The sequence below is a fragment of the Dendrobates tinctorius genome, unplaced genomic scaffold, assembly GCF_039654945.1.
Source record: "Dendrobates tinctorius isolate UK_male_01 unplaced genomic scaffold, ASM3965494v1 ptg000136l, whole genome shotgun sequence".
NCBI lineage: Eukaryota > Metazoa > Chordata > Amphibia > Anura > Dendrobatidae > Dendrobates > Dendrobates tinctorius.
In genome coordinates, this window is record NW_027361804.1 from 490,819 (window position 1) to 507,726 (window position 16,908).

Genomic DNA, 16,908 nt, shown 5'->3' on the forward strand with positions numbered 1-16,908 from the left:
CTTATACATTGACCGTGAGGTGAAGGGTGTAAATACTTTTAGTGCTGGGTGTAATGTGGTTCTTACCGTCAGAGTCTCCGCTCAGGTTGAAGTCCATCATGGTGTGGGTTGTGAGCTTCCCGTCGTCGCTCTGCCGCCCGGCGAGCTGCTGAGACAAACAATCCAGCGAGGCTTTATCCTAAAGAGACGAAACCCCAAGAATGAGAACAAGTAACCCCAGCCGCCAATCACTCCCCTCCCACACATAAAGATGGCCGCCAGCGTCCCGCACCCCCACACATAAAGATGGCCGCCAGCGTCCCGCACCCCCACACCACCGCCACATAAAGATGGCCGCCAGCGTCCCGCACCCCCACATAAAGATGGCCGCCAGCGTCCCGCACCCCCACATAAAGATGGCCGCCAGCGTCCCGCACCCCCACATAAAGATGGCCGCCAGCGTCCCGCACCCCCACACCACCGCCACATAAAGATGGCCGCCAGCGTCCCGCACCCCCACATCACCACCACCACATAAAGATGGCCACCAGCATACCACTGCCCCACATCACCGCCACCACATAAAGATGGCCACCAGCGTCCCGCTCCTCCACACCACCGCCACATAAAGATGGCCGCCAGCGTCCCGCTCCTCCACACCACCGCCACATAAAGATGGCTGCCAGCGTCCCGCTCCTCCACACCACCGCCACATAAAGATGGCCGCCAGCGTCCCGCTCCTCCACACCACCGCCACATAAAGATGGCCACCAGCTTCCCACTCCTCCACACCACCGCCACATAAAGATGGCTGCCAGCGTCCCACTCCTCCACACCACCGCCACATACAGATGGCCACCAGCGTCCCGCTCCTCCACATCACCGCCACATAAAGATGGCCGCCAGCGTCCCACTCCTCCACACCACCGCCACATAAAGATGGCTGCCAGCGTCCCACTCCTCCACACCACCGCCACATACAGATGGCCACCAGCGTCCCGCTCCTCCACATCACCGCCACATAAAGATGGCCGCCAGCGTCCCACTCCTCCACACCACCGCCACATAAAGATGGCTGCCAGCGTCCCACTCCTCCACACCACCGCCACATAAAGATGGCCGCCAGCGTCCCGCACCCCCACACCACCGCCACATAAAGATGGCCGCCAGCGTCCCGCACCCCCACATCACCACCACCACATAAAGATGGCCACCAGCATACCACTGCCCCACATCACCGCCACCACATAAAGATGGCCACCAGCGTCCCGCTCCTCCACACCACCGCCACATAAAGATGGCCGCCAGCGTCCCGCTCCTCCACACCACCGCCACATAAAGATGGCCGCCAGCGTCCCGCTCCTCCACACCACCGCCACATAAAGATGGCCGCCAGCGTCCCGCTCCTCCACACCACCGCCACATAAAGATGGCCGCCAGCGTCCCGCTCCTCCACACCACCGCCACATAAAGATGGCCGCCAGCGTCCCGCTCCTCCACACCACTGCTACATACAGATGGCCGCCAGCGTCCCACTCCTCCACACCACCGCCACATAAAGATGGCTGCCAGCGTCCCGCTCCTCCACATCACCGCCACATACAGATGGCCACCAGCGTCCCGCTCCTCCACACCACCGCCACATAAAGATGGCCGCCAGCGTCCCGCTCCTCCACACCACTGCTACATACAGATGGCCGCCAGCGTCCCACTCCTCCACACCACTGCTACATACAGATGGCCGCCAGCGTCCCACTCCTCCACACCACTGCTACATAAAGATGGCCGCCAGCGTCCCGCTCCTCCACACCACTGCTACATACAGATGGCCGCCAGCGTCCCACTCCTCCACACCACCGCCACATAAAGATGGCTGCCAGCGTCCCACTCCTCCACATCACCGCCACATACAGATGGCCACCAGCGTCCCGCTCCTCCACACCACCGCCACATAAAGATGGCCGCCAGCGTCCCGCTCCTCCACACCACCGCCACATAAAGATGGCCGCCAGCGTCCCGCTCCTCCACACCACTGCTACATACAGATGGCCGCCAGCGTCCCACTCCTCCACACCACCGCCACATACAGATGGCCACCAGCGTCCCGCTCCTCCACATCACCGCCACATAAAGATGGCCGCCAGCGTCCCACTCCTCCACACCACCGCCACATAAAGATGGCTGCCAGCGTCCCACTCCTCCACACCACCGCCACATACAGATGGCCACCAGCGTCCCGCTCCTCCACATCACCGCCACATAAAGATGGCCGCCAGCGTCCCACTCCTCCACACCACCGCCACATAAAGATGGCCGCCAGCGTCCCGCTCCTCCACACCACCGCCACATAAAGATGGCCGCCAGCATCCCACTCCTTCCCACCAACACCACATATAGATGGCCGCCAGCGTCCTCATCCTTCTCTGAGACAAGAGTCCGAGGAAGCGACAGGTAAGATGTTGGAAGCGCTGCATTTATAGATCTCCATTATTCCATTAGACGCTCGGCCGCGGAGAGACCACAGGCGAGGAAAAAAAACCGCAGCCCACCATTAACCACTTATCTCGTTATTACACCGCCATGAATAAATGAGTGATAATCCCCCGCCCCTATATCAGGAACGTTCTGCAGGATCCGCTAACATATGGGCGAGGGCGTCCAGTGGGCATGCGAGAAGTGGGTGACCCCCCCACACACACTGGAAATGGAAGTCGCTAATATACGGATACATTGTATACACATGTAGTACCACACAGCCACCAGGGGGCGGCATTCTACTACCGCTACAAGTTTCTTCTGCGGGACGGAATGGGGTACGTGTGCAACCGTGGGCTGTTGTGTGGCTGTTGCGTGCTGCATGTGCTGTCATGTGGGCTGTTGTGTGCTGCATGTGCTGTCGTGTGGGCTGTCGTGTGGCTGCTGCATGTGTTGTCGAGTGGGCTGTTGTGTGGCTGTTGCGTGCTGCATGTGCTGTCGAGTGGGCTGTCGTGTGGGCTGTCGTGTGCTGCATGTGCTGTCGAGTAGGCTGCCACGTGGGCTGATGGGTGGGCTGTTGTGTAGGCTGCTACACAACCGACCTGTCCACAAAGATCAGGGGGTGCTATTACATACGTGTAGGCAGGTGTGTGACTGACCACTGTCCGCTGTCCACGCCTGCCAATATGGCCGCCCGTGTTTGTAACCTCCTGCAGGAAGGGCAGCTCTGGAGCACAAACCGCTGCTGCGGGAGGTGAAATGCTGAGCGGGGGGGATACAGATGAAGGTGTGTGGGGGTCTACACCGTCACGGCTGCAGCAATGAATGGAAATCCTCCAGGGGAGAAGCTGTGAGCTGGGAGACGCGGGGAGGCGTCAGCAGGAGTTATTTCTGGGCGGCTGCCGATATCTTTACCTTTCTGTCATTAGAAAAATAAAATTAAATCATTTTCAGGCCGCGGCGCTCGCACATAATAAGTCAGAGCCGTGCGTGGGCTCTCATTAGCTGGAAGTTATGGCACGGTGACAAACGAGGGAGTGCGACTGCACCGCCATGTATATTACTGACCATCTGTGAAAATACGGCGCGTCGCCATAGAAAACGCACAGCTGGAAACACAGGCAAAGGGCGGCACTAAAGTCTACTCCAACAGCCACTAATTACTGACCCGAGCACTACACACGCACCCAGCGCAGGCGGGCGGGCAATACTGGGCGCCCACGCCCGGCCCAGTCACCCCAGGCAGATGGAGACCCCTGGAGTCGGCCCAGAAAGGGAGAAAATGAGAAATGTGGCAGCTACTTAACGGCGGGGCTAAATCTATGCAAAAAACCACTGCAGAACCGGGAACCAGGAGAACACGAAACTCACACAAAAGAAAAACCTACACTAACAGGAAAAAACTAAACCTATAAAAAAAAGAACAAAAAGGAAAGAAATCAATAAACTTAAATATATTTCAGAAAAAAGTACAATAAAAAACTATTAAAAAGTATAAAAAATATATATATATAAAACAAGGAAATAAAAGGAAAAATTGTAAGAAACTAAAGCAACAAAAGAAAAGAAAAAATGTTATCAGAAAAGAGAAGCTTTCCCTGTCCGCCGGCCGTCCTGCCCGGAGGCTCCTGGCGGCCATCTTCACCTGCTCATGATATTTTGGCTGCAGGAAGAGACGAGAACGCCCCCATTTTACCGTTTCTGACGTGGAAGCCCTATGTAAGCAGGTGACCTGCACCCGGGGACTCCTGACTACACCCATCCTCAGCTGTCACGGCATGCTGGGAGTTGTAGCTCCACACCAGGCTTACACACTGATGGTGCCCGCTAAAATCTGGCAGAAAGTCTTATGGGGAACAGCTGATCTGTATTAAGGGGGATTAGCAGGGGCCATCGCCTGGGATGACTTGACTGTAAAGCCCCCCCCTTCCAGGCTAAGGACAGGCCCCAAGCACAATGACAGAGAGGAGGGTCTCGTGCGTGACCCTCGCTCCCCACGTCCAACAAGCCCCCCGCTCAGCAACCAAAGGGCAATGAACATGATGGAGGCCGGTCTAAATCTGATGGGTGTAACTGCGGAGGAGGCGGGAGCATGTGGAGGAGGGGGATGTATATGTGGAGGAGGCGGGAGCATGTGGAGGAGGGGGAATATATATGTGGAGGAGGGGGATGTATATGTGGAGGAGGCGGGAGCATGTGGAGGAGGGGGATGTATATGTGGAGGAGGCGGGAGCATGTGGAGGAGGGGGAATATATATGTGGAGGAGGGGGATGTATATGTGGAGGAGGGGGATGTATATGTGGAGGAGGCGGGAGCATGTAGAGGAGGGGGATGTATATGTGGAGGTGGCGGGAGCATGTGGAGGAGGGGGATGTATATGTGGAGGTGGCGGGAGCATGTGGAAGAGGGGGATGTATATGTGGAGGAGGCGGGAGCATGTGGAGGAGGGGAGATATATATGTGGAGGAGGGGGATGTATATGTGGAGGTGGCGGGAGCATGTGGAGGAGGGGGATGTATATGTGGAGGTGGCGGGAGCATGTGGAGGAGGGGGATGTATATGTGGAGGTGGCGGGAGCATGTGGAGGAGGGGGATGTATATGTGGAGGAAGCGGGAGCATGTGGAGGAGGGGGATGTATATGTGGAGGAGGCGGGAGCATGTGGAGGAGGGGGTTTATATATGTGGAGGAGGCGGGAGCATGTGGAGGAGGGGGATGTATATGTGGAGGTGGCGGGAGCATGTGGAGGAGGGGGAGAGGGGGATGTATATGTGGAGGTGGCGGGAGCATGTGGAGGAGGGGGATGTATATGTGGAGGTGGCGGGAGCATGAGGAGGGGGATGTATATGTGGAGGTGGCATCATATCGCAGCTGTCCCCGATGGGGCTCACAATCTACATTCCCTATCAGTATGTCTTTGGAATGTGGGAGGAAACCGGAGTACCCGGAGGAAACCCACGCAAACAAGGGGAGAACATACAAACTCCTTGCAGATGTTGTCCTTGGTGGGATTTGAACCCATGATAAATGGGAGGAGGGGGATATGTGGAGAAAAGGGAGGGGGGATATGCGGAGGAAGAGCGCGGGGGATATGCGGAGGAAGAGCGCGGGGGATATGCGGAGGAAGAGCGCGGGGGATATGCGGAGGAAGAGCGCGGGGGATATGCGGAGGAAGGGAGGGGGATATGCGGAGGAAGGGAGGGGGATACGCGGAGGAAGGGAGGGGGATACGCGGAGGAAGAGAGGGGGATATGCGCAGGAAGGGGAATATGTGGACAGAAGAATATGTAAGATAAAATATGATGGGAGGTATGAGAAGCACAGATACAGAAGTGGAGATAGATGAACAAGGGAAATGTGTAGGGGAAGGCGCCTCTGCTGGTGGATGTGAGCGCCTCTGTCCCCTCTTTTCCATGGTGGAGTCACTTTCCATTAGATTTTGGTGCGGTGTTAATGCCCGTTTTGCAAGGGGTATAATTTCTGATTCTTTCAAGAAAGCTTAAATATTTCCATGTGAATTCCTTTCAGCTCGCCGCCATCCCTCATCCACACATGAAAGCAGTGCAGACGGAGCGCGATCCCTATTCAGGCTGCAGACAGCGGCTTAATGGCTTTAAAGTAAAGATCCAGAGCTGCAAAACGTATGTAAAAAGATGTAAAATAGCAGGAAGCCAAAACATGGTGGGCCTAGATGTATGGATCACTAGTGGTCCACGGCATGCTGGTATCTGTAGTCACTATGGTATTCATACAGTGACGCGTCAGAGATGTGTCACCATGTACCAATAGCCTGATCCCATGCAGATCACAAAGTTTTGCTAGAGGTCAAAACATCGGAGGAACAAAGTGGGCAAGCAGTCAGGAGCGGCTGATATTTAGAGATAACTGGCTGTACTCGCCTGACCTACAGTCCCCCCCACAGAAATGGCTGACAACAGGGAGTAATAGATTGTAGTCTCCTGTCCTACAGTCTCCTCCCCAGTAATGGCTGATAATGGGGAGTAATAGATTGTAGTCTCCTGTCCTACAGTCTCCTCCCCCAGTAATGGCTGATAACGGGGAGTAATAGATTGTAGTCTCCTGTCCTACAGTCTCCTCCCCCAGTAATGGCTGATAACAGGGAGTAATAGATTGTAGTCTCCTGTCCTACAGTCTCCTCCCCCAGTAATGGCTGATAACGGGGAGTAATAGATTGTAGTCTCCTGTCCTACAGTCTCCTCCCCCAGTAATGACTGATAACGGGGAGTAATAGATTGTAGTCTCCTGTCCTACAGTTTCCTCCCCCAGTAATGGCTGATAACAGGGAGTAATAGATTGTAGTCTCCTGTCCTACAGTCTCCTCCCCAGTAATGGCTGATAACGGGGAGTAATAGATTGTAGTCTCCTGTCCTACAGTCTCCTCCCCAGTAATGGCTGATAACGGGGAGTAATAGATTGTAGTGTCCTGTCCTACAGTCTCCTCCCCCAGTAATGGCTGATAACGGGGAGTAATAGATTGTAGTCTCCTGTCCTACAGTCTCCTCCCCCAGTAATGGCTGATAACGGGGAGTAATAGATTGTAGTCTCCTGTCCTACAGTCTCCTCCCCCAGTAATGGCTGATAACGGGGAGTAATAGATTGTAGTCTCCTGTCCTACAGTCTCCTCCCCAGTAATGGCTGATAACGGGGAGTAATAGATTGTAGTCTCCTGTCCTACAGTCTCCTCCCCCAGTAATGGCTGATAACGGGGAGTAATAGATTGTAGTCTCCTGTCCTACAGTCTCCTCCCCCAGTAATGGCTGATAACGGGGAGTAATAGATTGTAGTCTCCTGTCCTACAGTCTCCTCCCCAGTAATGGCTGATAACGGGGAGTAATAGATTGTAGTCTCCTGTCCTACAGTCTCCTCCCCAGTAATGGCTGATAACGGGGAGTAATAGATTGTAGTCTCCTGTCCTACAGTCTCCTCCCCAGTAATGGCTGATAACGGGGAGTAATAGATTGTAGTCTCCTGTCCTACAGTCTCCTCCCCCAGTAATGGCTGATAACGGGGAGTAATAGATTGCAGTCTCCTGTCCTACAGTCTCCTCCCCCAGTAATGGCTGATAACGGGGAGTAATAGATTGTAGTCTCCTGTCCTACAGTCTCCTCCCCAGTAATGGCTGATAACGGGGAGCAGTATCTCAGGACATCACTTGCAGAACACATTTGTCATCTTTTATCCTAATTCTATAGATCCATGCTGGCAACACTCGCTACATCAAAGTCTGTCATTGCGGGTGTGGGTGGTTTGGGTGACGCGGTGACATCTCTGTCATTAGCCGCAGGTCCTCCGTAATCTCTGGAGCATTTAGCGGGATAACAGAGCTTGTCAGCGGCACTGTGGAGCTCTCGTCCCCCCTGACATATGACAACGGCTTAAGCCCCCAACAGCTCATCCGAGTACCACGGCCGCGGCTGTTCCTGGAGAGTATTACTCCTGTGATCCCGCTCTGATCTCGCTAACACTCCGGCTTTTCTCTCATTTCTAAGTCAACCCAGATATATCAAAGTATTCACAGCGAGGAGAAAAGTGTCATTTGCGCTGGCAGCCGGGGAGGAAGAATTAGCGCAGCGCTCGGCGGGGGCTCTGCGTCCTCTCACCTTCTCCGCCCTGCAGTTGTTCAGGCCGAGGCTGTTACCCACGGACACCTTTCCGTCCAGAACCTGCTGCTCTCGCCTCAGCTGCTCCTTCATCTGCCGTGCCTCCTGGATCGCCTTGGTCACTGCGTCGTGGTCATTTAAGTACCCGGTCGATGTGATGGAGGAGAGGATATCTGCAGAGAGGCGCCACAAGATTAATAATGGCCTGATCAGTCTGATCGTCCGCCAGCGCAGCAAGAGTTAAATCCCTTGTTTTATACTTGTAGCAAAAACAATCCAAGAACTGATACTTTTCTGGATTATTAGAGGGTTATCCCATATGTGTGCAGCCTTATCCAGTGGTCACCCAACATTCCCAGACTCCTGAATGGTAACCTCCTCCCCAGCTCCTGTTCTGTTTCGTGGAGCCCCATCACTGCCCCTGTGGTGTCAGGTATTCAGTTAAACCCCGCAATATTATCCTTCCGGAGCTGTAATCCCGACAGACGAAGACTCATAAGACGCCGCTACATTAGTCACAGATTTGGAAAGACCGACGGTGAGTAAAACTTTCCCTTTCCTTGGGCTCTGAATGCCCGCACCATGCTGTCAGCTCCCACCGGCCCACCCCACGCAGGGCGGCATCATCCTGACACATTACCATGTACTGGAGCCCGGCGCAATCACTGCTTAACGACGTGTCAATCACCGGAAATCAGAGCGGTGACAGGAAGGTGAAAAAACCCTCCAAGTCCTCAGTCAGCAAGAACCAGGGAGATCCTAGAGGACGACACCAGGGGGCGCTGGAGACGACACAGGGCGACACCAGGGGGCGCTGGAGACGACACAGGGCGACACCAGGGGGCGCTGGAGACGACACAGGGCGACACCAGGGGGCGCTGGAGACGACACAGGGCGACACCAGGGGGCGCTGGAGACGACACAGGGCGACACCAGGGGGCGCTGGAGACAACACAGGGCGACACAAGGGGGCGCTGGAGACAACACAGGGCGACACCAGGGGGCGCTGGAGACAACACAGGGCGACACCAGGGGGCGCTGGAGACAACACAGGGCGACACCAGGGGGCGCTGGAAACAACACAGGGCGACACCAGGGGGCGCTGGAGACAACACAGGGTGACACCAGGGGGCGCTGGAGACAACACAGGGCGACACCAGGGGGCGCTGGAGACAACACAGGGCGACACCAGGGGGCGCTGGAAACAACACAGGGCGACACCAGGGGGCGCTGGAAACAACACAGGGCGACACCAGGGGGCGCTGGAGACAACACAGGGCAGCACCAAGGGGGCGCTGGAGACAACACAGGGCGACACCAGGGGGTGATGCTGGGACAGGTGGAGGCCACTAACCGTACATGACCGCTTTGCCTGAACATGCTCTGCAGATTCCAGAGGGGGGGAGAATAAAACTTTCCGCCTAATCCATCTTCAGAACAAAAAACATCTGTCCGGTAAATCCTGTAATCTGCCGCCGCGCGCCTCTAAATCCCTCGATTTGTTGTAAAACATGAGATTAAAGAAAGGGAAATGTGGAATCGCTGACTGCGGCGCCGCGCTCGTGTCATTAATACTCGCCGCTTTGTGTCAATTACGAATCCGGTGTATCGTTGCGGATTACACAGCCTCGCCGGATTACCAGACGCTTCTATCTGATGCGAGAGCTGCCAGGAAACATGACGGAGCATTGTACCCACACCCGGGAGGGGCGGTGCAGATTATTCGGATAAACCTCGCTGCCGGCTGCTTTCTGCCTCCAACTTTACGACGTTCAGATAATTCAGAGCAGAAACGAATTAAAGCTTTAAGAAGGGAAATTAATCTCAGATTCCGGCGAGAGCAGAAGTAGGTCGAGGAGTTTGTGTCTCCAGAAGATTTCTGGGTCCTCGCAGGGGGTCAGTGGCGGGTAACATTCAGCACCCTGGACAAGGACCTTGTATTATTACTCCCCAGCCTCCTGTTACTGCGTCAACGAGGAGAGATGGAGGACGACCACCGACGCCGCAAACACAGAACTAAAAGGGGAGTCACCAACGGCAAATATATCATCCAGCAGGGGCGGGGCACTGATCAGCATATACACCATGGTATAATACAGCAGGGGCGGGGCACTGATCAGCATATACACCATGGTATAATTCAGCAGGGGCGGGGCACTGATCAGCATATACACCATGGTATAATACAGCAGAGGCGGGGCACTGATCGGCATATACACCATGGTATAATACAGCAGGGGCGGGGCACTGATCGGCATATACACCATGGTGTAATACAGCAGAGGCGGGGCACTGATCGGCATATACACCATGGTGTAATACAGCAGAGGCGGGGCACTGATCGGCATATACACCATGGAGTAATACAGCAGAGGCGGGGAACTGATCGGCATATACACCATGGTGTAATACAGCAGGGGCGGGGCACTGATCGGCATATACACCATGGTGTAATACAGCAGAGGCGGGGAACTGATCGGCATATACACCATGGTGTAATACAGCAGGGGCGGGGCACTGATCGGCATATACACCATGGTGTAATACAGCAGGGGCGGGGCACTGATCGGCATATACACCATGGTGTAATACAGCAGGGGCGGGGCACTGATCGGCATATACACCATGGTGTAATACAGCAGGGGCGGGGCACTGATCAGCATATACACCATGGTGTAATACAGCAGGGGCGGGGCACTGATCAGCATATACACCATGGTGTAATACAGCAGGGGCGGGGCACTGATCAGCATATACACCATGGTGTAATACAGCAGGGGCGGGGCACTGATCAGCATATACACCATGGTGTAATACAGCAGGGGCGGGGCACTGATCAGCATATACACCATGGTGTAATACAGCAGGGGCGGGGCACTGATCAGCATATACACCATGGTGTAATACAGCAGGGGCGGGGCACTGATCGGCATATACACCATGATGTAATACAGCAGGGGCGGGGCACTGATCGGCATATACACCATGGTGTAATTCAGCAGAGGCGGGGCACTGATCGGCATATACACCATGGAGTAATACAGCAGAGGCGGGGCACTGATCGGCATATACACCATGGTGTAATACAGCAGGGGCGGGGCACTGATCTGCATATACACCATGGTGTAATACAGCAGAGGCGGGGCACTGATCGGCATATACACCATGGTGTAATACAGCAGAGGCGGGGCACTGATCGGCATATACACCATGGTGTAATACAGCAGAGGCGGGGCACTGATCGGCATATACACCATGGTGTAATACAGCAGGGGCGGGGCACTGATCGGCATATACACCATGGTGTAATACAGCAGAGGCGGGGCACTGATCGGCATATACACCATGGTGTAATACAGCAGAGGCGGGGCACTGATCGGCATATACACCATGGAGTAATACAGCAGAGGCGGGGCACTGATCGGCATATACACCATGGTGTAATACAGCAGGGGCGGGGCACTGATCGGCATATACACCATGGTGTAATACAGCAGGGGCGGGGCACTGATCGGCATATACACCATGGTGTAATACAGCAGGGGCGGGGCACTGATCGGCATATACACCATGGTGTAATACAGCAGGGGCGGGGCACTGATCGGCATATACACCATGATGTAATACAGCAGAGGCGGGGCACTGATCGGCATATACACCATGGTGTAATACAGCAGAGGCGGGGCACTGATCGGCATATACACCATGGTGTAATACAGCAGGGGCGGGGCACTGATCGGCATATACACCATGGTGTAATACAGCAGAGGCGGGGCACTGATCGGCATATACACCATGGTGTAATACAGCAGGGGCGGGGCACTGATCGGCATATACACCATGGTGTAATACAGCAGGGGCGGGGCACTGATCGGCATATACACCATGGTGTAATACAGCAGGGGCGGGGCACTGATCGGCATATACACCATGGCGTAATTCAGCCGGGGCGGGGCACTGATCGGCATATACACCATGGCGTAATTCAGCAGGGGCGGGGCACTGATCGGCATATACACTATGGTGTAATACAGCAGGGGCGGGGCACTGATCGGCATATACACCATGGTGTAATACAGCAGGGGCGGGGCACTGATCGGCATATACACCATGGTGTAATTCAGCAGGGGCGGGGCACTGATCGGCATATACACCATGGTGTAATACAGCAGGGGCGGGGCACTGATCGGCATATACACCATGGTGTAATACAGCAGGGGCGGGGCACTGATCAGCATATACACCATGGTGTAATTCAGCCGGGGCGGGGCACTGATCGGCATATACACCATGGCGTAATTCAGCAGGGGCGGGGCACTGATCGGCATATACACCATGGCATAATACAGCAGGGGCGGGGCACTGATCGGCATATACACCATGGTATAATACAGCAGGGGCGGGGCACTGATCGGCATATACACCATGGTGTAATTCAGCAGGGGCGGGGCACTGATCGGCATATACACCATGGCGTAATTCAGCAGGGGCGGGGCACTGATCGGCATATACACCATGGCGTAATTCAGCAGGGGCGGGGCACTGATCGGCATATACACCATGGCATAATACAGCAGGGGCGGGGCACTGATCGGCATATACACCATGGTATAATACAGCAGGGGCGGGGCACTGATCGGCATATACACCATGGTGTAATTCAGCAGGGGCGGGGCACTGATCGGCATATACACCATGGTGTAATTCAGCAGGGGCGGGGCACTGATCGGCATATACACCATGGTGTAATACAGCAGGGGCGGGGCACTGATCGGCATATACACCATGGTGTAATACAGCAGAGGCGGGGCACTGATCGGCATATACACCATGGTGTAATACAGCAGGGGCGGGGCACTGATCGGCATATACACCATGGTGTAATACAGCAGAGGCGGGGCACTGATCGGCATATACACCATGGTGTAATACAGCAGAGGCGGGGCACTGATCGGCATATACACCATGGTGTAATACAGCAGGGGCGGGGCACTGATCGGCATATACACCATGGTATAATACAGCAGAGGCGGGGCACTGATCGGCATATACACCATGGTGTAATACAGCAGAGGCGGGGAACTGATCGGCATATACACCATGATGTAATACAGCAGAGGCGGGGCACTGATCAGCATATACACCATGGTATAATACAGCAGGGGCGGGGCACTGATCGGCATATACACCATGATGTAATACAGCAGGGGCGGGGCACTGATCAGCATATACACCATGGTGTAATACAGCAGGGGCGGGGCACTGATCGGCATATACACCATGATGTAATACAGCAGGGGCGGGGCACTGATCAGCATATACACCATGGTGTAATACAGCATGGGCGGGGCACTGATCAGCATATACACCATGGTGTAATACAGCAGGGGCGGGGCACTGATCAGCATATACACCATGGTATAATTCAGCAGGGGCGGGGCACTGATCAGCATATACACCATGGTATAATACAGCAGGGGCAGGGCACTGATCAGCATATACACCATGATGTAATACAGCAGAGGCGGGGCACTGATCAGCATTTACACCATGATGTAATACAGCAGAGGCGGGGCACTGATCAGCATATACACCATGGTATAATACAGCAGGGGCGGGGCACTGATCGGCACATACACCATGGTATAATACAGCAGAGGCGGGGCACTGATCGGCATATACACCATGGTATAATTCAGCAGGGGCGGGGCACTGATCAGCATATACACCATGGTATAATACAGCAGGGGCGGGGCACTGATCAGCATATACACCATGGTATAATACAGCAGGGGCGGGGCACTGATCAGCATATACACCATGGTATAATACAGCAGGGGCGGGGCACTGATCAGCATATACACCATGGTGTAATACAGCAGGGGCGGGGCACTGATCAGCATATACACCATGGTGTAATACAGCAGGGGCGGGGCACTGATCGGCACATACACCATGGTGTAATACAGCAGGGGCGGGGCACAGATAATACAGAGGGAGACGACCGTTAATGATACAGTGTATGGGGTCACACCCGCCGCTCAGATACAGTCTTTGTTACGTTCCCCGTGTGGACGGATTATTGAATAAACAGGAAACGCGGTGTTTATATAGGATGCAGATGCATATGGTGGCGGCTGTGAGCGCGCTCCGCCTCTTCACGCACTGAATGTTTGTGCGCCCAGCACAGTATTCTGTCGCCCGGTCCGCTTCCACTCATTAATAGATTAATTGCTGGAGACTTTAGAAAGTTTTGTCATTTGCATAAAAAAAAAAGCAAAAAACTGATGTGCAACATTTGTATTGTGACACCGACATCTATAACCAGCACCAGGAAAGCGGAGAACGCGGGAGCGTCATACATCCGTCCTACAGGGGGCATCAGTGAGCGGGGATGATCTGGGGGGGGGGACCACCAGCCACATACTCAGTGCTGCACCCCACTGCACGGGGCAATCAGTCACCAGCAGAGCTGTCAATCAACACCACACAGACACCCAACAACCACGGTATCCCCACTGAGCGAAACGAAGCGGGAGGCATTCATCTCATCAGAATTAAAAGGGACAGGCTTCATCAGAATTAAAAGGGACGGGCTTCATCAGAATTTAAAGGGACGGGCTTCATCAGAATTTAAAGGGACGGGCTTCATCAGAATTTAAAGGGACGGGCTTCATCAGAATTTAAAGGGACGGGCTTCATCAGAATTAAAAGGGACGGGCTTCATCAGAATTAAAAGGGACGGGCTTCATCAGAATTAAAAGGGACGGGCTTCATCAGAATTAAAAGGGACGGGCTTCATCAGAATTAAAAGGGACGGGCTTCATCAGAATTAAAAGGGACGGGCTTCATCAGAATTAAAAGGGACGGGCTTCATCAGAATTAAAAGGGACGGGCTTCATCAGAATTAAAAGGGACGGGCTTCATCAGAATTAAAAGGGACGGGCTTCATCAGAATTAAAAGGGACGGGCTTCATCAGAATTAAAGGGACGGGCTTCATCAGAATTAAAGGGACGGGCTTCATCAGAATTAAAGGGACGGGCTTCATCAGAATTAAAGGGACGGGCTTCATCAGAATTAAAGGGACGGGCTTCATCAGAATTAAAGGGACGGGCTTCATCAGAATTAAAGGGACGGGCTTCATCAGAATTAAAGGGACGGGCTTCATCAGAATTAAAAGGGACGGGCTTCATCAGAATTAAAGGGACGGGCTTCATCAGAATTAAAGGGACGGGCTTCATCAGAATTAAAGGGACGGGCTTCATCAGAATTAAAGGGACGGGCTTCATCAGAATTAAAAGGGACGGGCTTCATCAGAATTAAAAGGGACGGGCTTCATCAGAATTAAAAGGGACGGTCTTCATAATAGTTAAAGGGCAAGTTGTCCATAAATTTAAAGAGTGAATCCTACTTACCGGTAGATTAAAAGGGGAAGTCATCCATAAATTTAAGTGTGAAGTCCTCTATAGATTTAAAGGGTAAGTTGTCTATGGATTTATGGGGGAAGTCATCTATAGATTCAAAGTGAAAGTCTTAAAGATTTAAAGGAGAAGTGGTCAATATAGTTAAAGAGGAAGTCAACAACAGATTTAAAGGGAATCTCCTCGTGTTACTGGATTGAAAGCTAATAATTAGATTTAAAATGGAAATGTTAATTAGCCTTGGAGGAGCCTCTTTCGATTTGCTCTGCACCTATGAGCTGTACGGCAGCGCCTCTCGGCCAGTGCACGGCAGCGGCTCCAGGCCAGTGCACGGCAGCGGCTCCAGGCCAGTGCACGGCAGCGGCTCCAGGCCAGTGCACGGCAGCGGCTCCAGGAGAGGGATGATCATGGCTGCGCTGAATGACCGGACAGATGAGGAGTTTACCACTGGTGTAATGGGTAGAGGAGCGCAGCAGGCGAGTCTCTGCAATGTCAGCCACCATTGATCTTCTGGGGGCATCAGCTCAGAGTCAGGAAGGGCACAATACAGCACCAGGCGTTAACGTTGTATTACTCAGCTTACCTATAGAATTCACTCTGACGGGCGGGCTGGCGAGTGAGGAGGAGACGGTCGCCTTGTGTGAACTGATGCCGCTGCCTATCCGGGACGTGGGGATGTGTGGGGAGGTGGGCGAAGTGGGGGATCTACTGTCCGACGTCTTGGGCTTGGCAGAAAGGTTCAGCGGCTGCGCCAGGTCATCCTGTGAAAGACACAATGAAGATACTGGTGAGTAATAATCCAGGATGACCCAAAAACCAGACACCCAGAAGAGCAGCAAACACCCGTCTGCACACACACTTCTCATATAAGCCGAGGGAGGGTCAGCTCGCCCAAGGAGGGAGTCACCTTGTATCAGGGCCCCGGGGGACACGGCTCTAATGAAAATGCTAAGTGATCTGTAGTCACAAAGAGTTACACAGCGGCGGTGGAGTGAGGGGCGATCGTCCTCCGCGCTCACCCCCATGACATGAAGGGCGCAGGGATGAAGATCTGTTAGGATTAAATACAATGTCAGACATCAGCGCGTCTGACCATAACCACAGCGATGAGCGTCGATCAGCGCCGGACAGGGTCACACCGGATCACTGCAAACTGTAGTCTCCCTCAACACAGAGGATAAAGATAAGCTGCAGCCGGGAGAGAAGAAGGGACCCGTCGCCAGGAGAGACCGGGAGGGATCCGTCGCCAGGAGAGACCGGGAGGGATCCGTCGCCAGGAGAGACCGGGAGGGATCCGTCGCCAGGAGAGACCGGGAGGGATCCGTCGCCAGGAGAGACCGGGAGGGATTCGTCACCGGGAGAGAAGGGATCAGTCATCAGGAAAGAAGGAGCTAGAATCCATGACTAGGAG

At 54.1% G+C, this 16,908-nt stretch overlaps 1 protein-coding gene across 5 annotated transcripts in view; it reads right to left on the reverse strand.

Moving 5' to 3' along the window:
* SOX5 (SRY-box transcription factor 5) overlaps positions 1-16,908 on the reverse strand; it is a 269,372-nt gene that overhangs the window by 14,116 nt on the left and 238,348 nt on the right. For all 5 annotated transcript variants that reach the window (XM_073543998.1, XM_073543997.1, XM_073543996.1 and 2 more), the window contains 3 exons: positions 16,081-16,258; positions 8,076-8,248; positions 67-178 (listed from right to left, as the gene is read on the reverse strand). In XM_073543998.1, the coding sequence (XP_073400099.1) occupies positions 67-178; positions 8,076-8,248; positions 16,081-16,258 (463 nt within the window). The remainder of the gene's footprint in view (positions 1-66; positions 179-8,075; positions 8,249-16,080; positions 16,259-16,908) is intronic.